Source organism: Rattus norvegicus, chromosome 13 (genome assembly GCF_021556685.1).
Source record: "Rattus norvegicus strain SHRSP/BbbUtx chromosome 13, alternate assembly SHRSP_T2T, whole genome shotgun sequence".
In the NCBI taxonomy this organism is placed as follows: Eukaryota; Metazoa; Chordata; class Mammalia; order Rodentia; family Muridae; genus Rattus; species Rattus norvegicus.
In genome coordinates, this window is record NC_141546.1 from 103,995,764 (window position 1) to 104,005,187 (window position 9,424).

The 9,424-nt window shown below is 49.8% G+C and overlaps 1 protein-coding gene across 3 annotated transcripts in view; it reads left to right on the forward strand.

Moving 5' to 3' along the window:
* Ptpn14 (protein tyrosine phosphatase, non-receptor type 14) overlaps nucleotides 1-9,424 on the forward strand; it is a 152,220-nt gene that overhangs the window by 134,996 nt on the left and 7,800 nt on the right. For all 3 annotated transcript variants that reach the window (NM_001401364.1, XM_087581054.1, XM_087581055.1), the window contains 3 exon segments: nucleotides 1,606-1,734; nucleotides 4,599-4,833; nucleotides 6,739-6,902. In NM_001401364.1, coding sequence (NP_001388293.1) covers nucleotides 1,606-1,734; nucleotides 4,599-4,833; nucleotides 6,739-6,902 — 528 coding nt within the window.

A 9,424-nucleotide genomic window follows, 5' to 3' on the forward strand; every position in this document is an offset into this window, starting at 1 on the left:
TATGTAGTTTGATAAAATCAGTGAGGGGGAAAGGCTCAAACACCAAACCCCCTCATTGCTTCTAGAAGCCTCTAGGGGTCTGCAGAGGGGCCTATCTTTGTCAGATCAAGGCATGGGAAATGAAGAGACAGGCAATGTTTGTGCAGAGATCACCACCATTGCACTTTGAGAGTGTGACCTTCAGTTCTTCGGGCTTGTTCTTGCCAACGAGGTGTTTTTGCGTGTAGACTTTGCTTTGATTAAAAGTCCACCATATAACCCTGTTCTTCAAACTCAGAACCACAGCCCTTTGGTGGTTGTGAAGCTCATTTAGTGGTCGTAATCATGGGTAAACTTTAATAAAATACAGACAAAAGCACGAAATGTATAAGCACACATCGTACAGATTGACCCTGGTATTGTTTCTGTAACTTAAATTCTGTTCGTTTATTCTTGGGTATGTGTGTATACCCTTGTGTACCTATGAGTTTGTATGAGTTCATGTGTACATGTTTTGTATGTGGTATGTATGTGTGTGTACGTGTGTGAGAATGCACTCCATCTTGTATGCACAAATGGAGGCCAAAGGTCAACATCAGTTATCTTCTGTATATTCTTAACTTTGGCTTTAAATTACATTTAATGTTTTGACTACATTTGCTTGTTTTGTGTGCCCATGTTTGTCGTGTGTGTGTGTGTGTGTGTGTGTGTGTGTGTGTGTGTGTGTGTGTGTACAGGTCAGAGGACAACTTGCAGGAGTTGGTTCTGGGGGTCAAACTAGGTTATCAGAGTAAATGGCAGGGACTTCACCCAAAGAACCATCTCACCCTGTTGTGGTAATTTTAAAAGCATGCTACCCCCTCGCCCAGGGCCTCGGCCAGCACTCTGTCTTAGCTCCGAGAGTGGCTGCCACCGGTCCCATTCCCAAATTGTCTGTTCCTCCAAGCTTAACTCCACCAATGGCTGCCGCCAGCCCCACTTCCGGCTTGGCTTTGCTAAGCCTCCATCAGTCAGCAACCCGGCTACTGTCTCTGCCCACCTTTGTTCTGAGGAATGAGAAACATTCAGACACTTCATCAGTGTAGAACTTTCCAGATAACACAATCTCCTGCCCTAACCTTATCGGCTAGCCTCTGTCACCCAGCCCCCCCCCCCCCCCCCCCGCCTTACTTTTTTGAGGTAGGGTCTTTGCCTAAACCTGGTCTCACTGTCTCGGCACAATTGGCCGGTGAGCCCCGGAGACCCTTTCTCTTCAACCTCCCTAGCACTGGGCTGAGGGCATACAGCACCACACCTGGCTTGTTTGTGGGTGCAGGGGATCAGACTGAGGTATCCATGCTTATGGGGCAGACACTTTCCCCACCGCACCATCTCCTCAGCACATAGGTATGTTTCCAGCCTGAACTAGTTTGCATGTATCATGTGCTGCATGCGATAAAAGATCAGGTGACCATGACTTGATAAACTTGCGATAGCAAACCAGTATTTCAGTGCAGAAGTGTGTCTTCTGTCACTTACAGCTTCTGGGATTTTAGGATTGCCCCGATCCACTCGGTTCTAAGAAGTTACAATGGAAGGCGGTTCCAACAGCTTGACTCACTATTCTGTGTGTTCCTTGGTTTGCAGGTGGTGGTTGGTGGATCAGAATGGCACTACATTGCCACCCAGGGGCCCTTGCCACATACATGCCATGACTTCTGGCAGATGGTGTGGGAGCAGGGGGTGAATGTGATCGCCATGGTCACTGCAGAGGAGGTAAGGAGAGGCTTACCTAACACCCTTGTCCTGGGGAAGAGGTGGTCAGAAGGTGGGCCTGGTGCCCAGGACTTTGGCTCAACCTACTCTATGCTACAGCTCTGTGTTACTGAGTATTCATTGCCTGGTAGCATAGCCCCTCTCGTGCATGCATGTGTGTATGCGCATGTGCACACATGTGTGTGTGTGCATGTGTGTGTATGCATGTGTGTGTGGGGTGTGTATGTGCATGCACAGGCACATGTGTGTGCATGTGAACATGTGTGTGTGTGGTGTGTGTGAGTGTGTGTGAGAGTGAGCACACGCTCGCACTTCCCCAGAGATAGTTTACAGTGGACTCTTTCTCTCTTCACATTTTCCTTTGTGACATAGTTCAGTACAGTGAAACCAAACACAGAATCAAACAAGCAAACTTGAGTTCATCCATCGGACGGTGTGTGCTCCAGCAGAACAGTTCAGGCTGTACTGGGTAAACACACAGGGCCTCCCAACCTCAGGTGCTGCCAGCCCTGCATGCCGCGGTGCTTATCAGCTGAAAGAAGACCAGGGCCACTGCGTAGGAAAGAGCTCTATTCTTCAGGGAAAAGAAAAAGAAAATTCCTTTTCTTTGCCAAACCAAACACAGGCTCTCTGTTGTAGCCTGTGGGGCACAAATGGGCACACACCTTCCCATGCGTGCGACGTTGCCTGCTCAGAGTATGCTGACCATTGAGGGAAGGGTGTTGGGTTTCTTCTCTGTCACACTCTCAAAACACTTACCCTGTTTCCCCCTTTTTAGTCCTCATGAGATTCCAAATGTATTTTCAAATTCAATTAGGGAACTGGCTTCATGTGTTTTACGAGACCCCTGGTATTGTGAGGCCTCGTTTCCACCTGCTACTTCAGGGCTGGAAGCAGAGAGAACTGGAGCCCAAAAAGCCAAGTCATGACCCCACCATGACCACCAAGGACCCCACCATAACCCCACAGCAACCACCAATGACCCCACCATGACTATCAATGACCCTACCATGACCACCAATGACCCCACCATAACCCCACAGCGACCACCAATGACCCCACCATGACCACCAAGGACCCCACCATAACCCCACAGTGACCACCAATGATCCCACCATGACCACCAATGACCCCACCGTGATCACCATGACCCCACCATGACTGCCCTGGGCACTTCATTTCTGGAGCAGTCTATGAAGGGACTTGTTGAGAACATGTCAAGTTCTCCAAGTTTAGATGAACTTCCCAGTCTCTCCCCCTCCTCTGTCCTTCAACCAAGAAAGTAAGTTCTAGGGCTGGTGAGATGACAAAATAAAGCAGAATCTAGTGACCCACGGGACAGCCAGGGATGTGTCAGTTTCTAAAATCCAGGACTGACTTAGGCACTGAAACAAATGCTTGTTTGCATTCTCAGAACAACCTACTTTGAAAAAATATGTGTGTGTGTGTGTGTGTGTGTGTGTGTGTGTAGGTGTATGTATGTATTTATTTATTTAATATATGTATATGAGTACACTGTAGCTGTCTCTGACACACCAGAAGAGGGCACCAGATCTCATTACAGATAGTTGTGAGCCACCATGTGGTTGCTGGGCATTGAACTCAGGACCTCTGGAAGAGCAGCCAGTGCTCTTAACTGATGACCATCTCTCCAGCCCCAGAATAACACACTTTTACAGGATTGGTATAAAAGGGAAAAGAGTATTGCAGACCTAAGGAGATTCGGTCAAACCCAGTGTGTCCAAACAGGTGACTTGTGTCCCCCAAGGATTGTCACCTCTCAAGCAGGCAGACTGATAGGCCCTTTCTTTAGTCAGTTATTTAGCTGTCTGCCTTGAGACAGGGTCTCAGGTAGCCCAGGTTGGCCCCAAACTTGCTCTATATCGAAGGCTAACCTTGAAGCTTTGAAGCTCTGTCTCCACCTCCCACGATGACAAGCATACACCCCCGCGCCTGGTTCGTTCAGTCCCATGGGTTGAATTCAGTGCTTCACGAATGCTGTCAATGCACCCCACCCACTGAGTGCATCCTGGCCATGACAGCTTCTTCTTACCATCAGCCGGGCGGAGTCCCTGCCCCGCTCACCGCTCCTTCTGTCTTCTGTGAACACCCAGCCTCTTCACCCATCCCCTCCTCAGCCACCAGCCCCACCATGCTTCCCACCCACCACTGGGGATTTCTGAAGCGTGCAAAATTGAAAAAAATAAATAAACAATAAGGCTTTGAAAATGGTAGGTTGTGTGTGGTCTCAGAAAAGATGTTAAAAGCTGGGAAGGAAAATGGCTCCTAAGAGGCTCTTCAGTGCTTTACTTGTAGGTTGAGCCAAAACGAGCTGGCCAAGCTAAACTTAAGTGCGAGCAGCTTTGCGTGACAGGGGTCGTATATCATAGGGAGCCCTGGGTTGTCGGCAGCAGGAGCAGCAGCTCTGGAATGACTACTAGTGCTGCTTACCACTCAGAAGCCTCCGGTGGCTTTCTGTCCTCCGTAGGCTAACATCCAAGCTGTCTTCAGGAAGGTGAGGTCTTTCCTGCCTCCCAGCCCAGCGCCTCCCCTCTCTCTTGCTCCTCTCCAGCCACCCTGCAGGCCTTTCTCATTCTCAGACACACCGTGGTTTTTTTTTCGTACATCTGGACTTTGCACTTACTGTGTTCTACCTAAATTCCCCACAAGGTAACTGTCGTTGTAAGGGGTATCAGCCTTGGCCCGTATCTAAAGGAACCATCCTGGTAGACATCATGCAGAGCCCTGTGGAGATGTGACTTAGAAATTGCTGTTTGTTCTCCTGCTCATGGATCCTAACCTCAGGAGGATGGATAACAGTTCACCCCTGACTTGTTTCCGTTTTGCCTTTGTGTGTGACTCAGGAGGGTGGACGGACCAAAAGCCATCGATACTGGCCCAAACTGGGGTCCAAGCACAGCTCAGCCACCTACGGCAAGTTCAAGGTCACCACCAAGTTCCGGACAGATTCTGGTTGCTATGCAACCACGGGCCTAAAGGTGAAGCACCTGCTCTCGGGGCAGGAGAGGACGGTGTGGCACTTGCAGTACACCGACTGGCCCCACCACGGATGCCCAGAGGATGTCCAAGGATTTTTGTGTAAGTTTTTCCCAGACTGAGTTTTACTGCATGTGTCAGCAGCCTGGCAGTTGAGTGGGCAAGCCTACTCTCAAGCCACGGGAGTGTTAGAATGCTGAGGTGTTGGTCCCCTCATCTCTATATAGGACAGAGAAGAGTAATAAATATCCCTTCTCCGCTAATCTCTTACTCGAGTCTGCAAGAATGTGGTAACCTAACTCTGCTTCGATCCAGACTTTCAGCGTCTCGCTGATCAGTCACTATCTAACGTGCCATGACATAGATGAATCCTGAGGACTGCACACCAAGTCAAAAGATGGAGACATAAATGCATGTGCACGGTGGCGTTTGTCCTGCCTGGGGCACCTATATCAGGAAAAACCGTTACGTGCATCTCTGGTTTCAGGGCACAGCTGGTTTAAGATACTGTTCATGACACTATATTTGTGCTGTGTGTCCCAGGTAGTTCCCAAGGAAGGTAACCAACAACAAGTGGGCATACTGTACCCACCAAGAGGCCCCACTGTGTGAACAGAGGCCCACTGTGTGCAGAGACCCACTGTGCACATGTTGGACAACATCACAAACTTGGCGTTTATTTGGAATGTTTAGAATCTGCTGTGGGGTCTGAGAAGGCTCATGACAGAGATGAGGTTGTCAATACCAAGTGGGGAAGAACCACTTCTCCAGTTCTATCAGCTTCTGATGTTTTGACAGAAGGATTCCACTTACTGGTAACATGGGGACAGGCCTTGAGGAGCACAAAGAACACAGAGTAGGGCAGCAATGGGGCAAAGAATTCAAAGCCCCAGAGAGGTTAAGTGACCAGTTGTTTATCCCAGTTGTCAGTGAAGCAGGGTGTGACCTCTGCAGACCTTCCCATCCTCCAAACAGCGATAATTATTCGATTCAGAGAATCTTCTGCTAGTGGACTTGTTAAAGTTGTCTCTCAGAAGAAAATCCAGATTAATACCAATAGACCGGCTTAATGATTGACAGGTCTGCTGACAGGTGGGGCCCAGGAGATGCTCTCCAGTGTAGTCAGATCTTTAAGTCAGAACTGGTTTGAGGAGTGACAGACTAAGCTACTGGGGGATACAGAGCATCCCTTTGTGGGTTGCCCAAGGGTTGATTTGGTAAGAATCTTGATGCAGTGATGTTGTATATCTCCATGGGAATGCTGGCTGTTGTAGAGTCCAAAGATCCATTTTTCCTCCTTATGTGATTATGGCAAGAACCATTAACGGACCCTGTGGCTGTTTTCCTTTTGTGTCCCTTTGGGACAATAAACATACCTTTGTGCACCCCCGCTGGGGTGGGCAGCTGCTAGAAGCTGTGAAAGCATGCCTTGAACCCTCCACCTACAGGCTTGCTGTCCGCAGAAGTGGGGTTCCTATTGTATGGTCACATAACTTCATGCCAGTGGATTCCCTCAAAGCCTTTTTTTTATAATACATCTGGAAACGAATTCGAGCCTTCGATGACATTCACTCATTTTGTGATGGGGAAGAGGATGGGGCAGGTGGCTGCACTTTCCCCAACAGGACTTGGCTCTGACAGGAGGGCATTTCAAGGGGAGTTAGCGGATGTTCTGATCCCAGTCTGTTAGTAGTATGAAATGCTATAAGTAATGTCTAGGATCATCTGCTAGGGGGACTTGGGGATTTGCAGAGAGGGAAACAGAATTTAATTTTTAAAAAAGAACTATTTAAAGAACAAGTTCTCCTGTGGACTAATTGACTCCCAGCTGGTCTCTCCTGGCTTCGGGGTGTTACCAGCCAAATGATTAGCGTCTTATAAGAATTGCAAATCATTATGACCGAAAACAAAAGATTCACCCTCAATCCTGGCACCGCTCCCCCTATCCCCCTGGACGTAAAGTCATGTGACACACTTGGGTGACGAGATTTACATTTTGTCCCGCAGCCTACTTGGAGGAAATCCAGTCAGTCAGACGCCACACCAACAGCGTGCTGGAAGGCGTCAAGACCAGGCACCCCCCCATCGTGGTTCACTGCAGCGCAGGGGTGGGAAGGACCGGCGTGGTGATTCTCTCCGAGCTCATGATCTACTGCCTAGAGCATAATGAAGTGAGTCGTCCGCCTCTCTCTTGTTAGTTTATGAGATGGAAAGTGCACAGGGACCTGTGTGCGCATGTGTGGAGGCCAGAGATCAACCTCGGCGGACATCCTTTAGACACCATCGCCTGCTTTCAAGTCAGTGTCTCTCCTCACCTCACTAAACAGGCTAGGCTGTCTGGCCAGGGAGCCCCAGGGCGCCTCCAGTCTCCACTTCCCAGTGCTGGGATTAAGTCCACACTATCATGCATAGTTACCGTTCACAACAACTATGGCTTTGGGGAACTTAACTTGAATCCTCACACTTCTGTGGTGGGCGAGCAGTTTACTGAACCACGGCCCCAAGCTTCTCTCTGAGCACTGTACCTTGATGTTCTAGAAAGATCCAGCAAACCTGACTGCCGTGGGCATCCCTTTCCTGAAGCAGGCAGATGAGCTCTGCCATGGGCTGTTGGCCACGGTACATGGCTCTCCCACATGGGACTTGGATGTGTGTGTCTTGTGTTTCTGGGATGTGCTTTGCCCCAAATCCTGGGTGACGATGCCTCTAGGTAGAACACGGTTGTTGTTCCTTATGGTGCAGTTTTTATTTGGGGGTGTTTGCCCTTGTCCAGCTTGGCAGTATATTATGAATGTAGCTCACAGGCTGGCTATGTGGGCCAGCACCGGCTGTTCTGTGTTGTAATGGCACAGGGTGTGTGTTACCTCGTACTGCCATAGATTCTGGAGTTACAGCGGGAGACGTGGACAACAGTTCTGCATTCATTCACATAAGATTGTGTGCAGGGGCAGTGGTTTGGGATTCTGCGCTCTCTCTCTCTCTCTCTCTCTCTCTCTCTCTCTCTCTCTCTCTCTCTCTCTCTCTGTGTGTGTGTGTGTGTGTGTATTTATTTTTGAAAGTTCTAGGGATATAACCCAGAACTCCGCACCTGTCAGGCAAGCGCTCTACACTGAGCTATCCGCCTCACCTGTCAAGGGAGTTTCCTTGTGCTTTTTAGTGGGTCTTGCTATGTAATCCCTACACTGGGCCCTAAGCCCTAGGCTGTAAGGTTAATAAAGGGACATCCTTTCCTCTGTCCCATGAAAAGCTAGGCCCAGATGAAGAAATCCAGGCCCAGAAGCTATCCTGCGATGTAGCTGACGCTGTGTAGCTTTAAGCCGCTGTCTGATGGCAGGAAGCAAACTCTCCTCCTCCTCTGACATCAGTTCCTGCCTGCTCACTGTTTCCAGCAAGCTGTTCAGTTTCCAAGTTATGCAGCGAGGAACTCTAACTGCGTGTAATAGATGCTTTAGTGTGTGTGTGTGTGTGTGTGTGTGTGTGTGTGTGTGTGTTTGTGTTTGTGTATACTAGTAGACTCAGAGATTTGGAAATCAGCTTTATTTAGTGCTGCCATCTTGTCCGCTGTGAAAGGCCTTAGCTCTTTGAAGACCCATCTGCAACCTCTCTGTCAAGGCTGGAGATCGTGTCGCTCACCATGCATCAAAGCCAGCCTGACTCGGAATGCGTGTGGACTGGGGGATCCAGCCAACAGGGATTCAGTGGGCTCCCTGAGGCTGAGTGGCTCAGTCCTCCCCCATCTCCCCACTCCCCACCCCCACTCCCCTGCAGTGTGTTCCCCTCAGTGCCCAGCTGCAGGCCAGCACATTCCTTGGTAGTATGTGGCAGTCCTGGAAAACCTTGTGTTCTCATGATATTCAGAGACATCAGGGCGACTCGGACAATTCATGTCCTTCCCCCAGCACTAGTATAGCCACCCTTCTCTGTCCATTTCCCACGGCTGCTGTTAACCAACCGTAGACCAGACCGCAATGTGCTCTTCAGGCCTGGTTCCTCCCACTCCTGTCTCCCTGTCAGGAGAAGGGCAGACATGTTTAGTTTGTTCTTTAAACAAAGATGTTTGACAGATAGATATGAAACTGTCATGGCCTCCTCTTCCCCCGTCCCAGCTTAGCCTGCCTTTCCTCATAGCTGAGGTGGTTCGTGTGTTTCATATTTTGGTCTGTGACTCGAGCAGGGTACATTTTGCCAGCAAAGTGGCTTTTCTCTTTCCTACACTTTACCCTTTTTGTCTCATTTAAAAAACATATCTTTTAATTGTGTGGAGATGCTGGGTTAGAGGAGCACGTGAGTACAGCGCCCACCGAGGCCAGAAGAAAGTGTCTGAGGCTCTGAGGTGCAGTCACAGTGGCTGCGAGCCACCTCATGGGGATGCCGGGAACTGTGGAGTCTTAGCCTCCTGAGCCATCTCTTGCCCTGTTGTCTCATTCTCCACACACAACAGTTGATCGTGGGGAGTGAGGGGAGGTTCCGGAAATGAGGTGGTGGCTCTGAGATCCAGGTTGGCAGTCACAACTCTCCCATGCTGCTCTGCAGTGCCAGGGGCTGTGTGGCTTTCTTTGCTGCTCTTCCTGTGTCAAGGACCATGTCTGCCCTGCCCTGCAAATGCCAGGGGGCACTCGTGTACCAGTTGTGGGGGAGCTGATGGTGGGGGTGGGGATGGGGGTAGGGATGGGGTGGGGGTAATGCTAGGCGA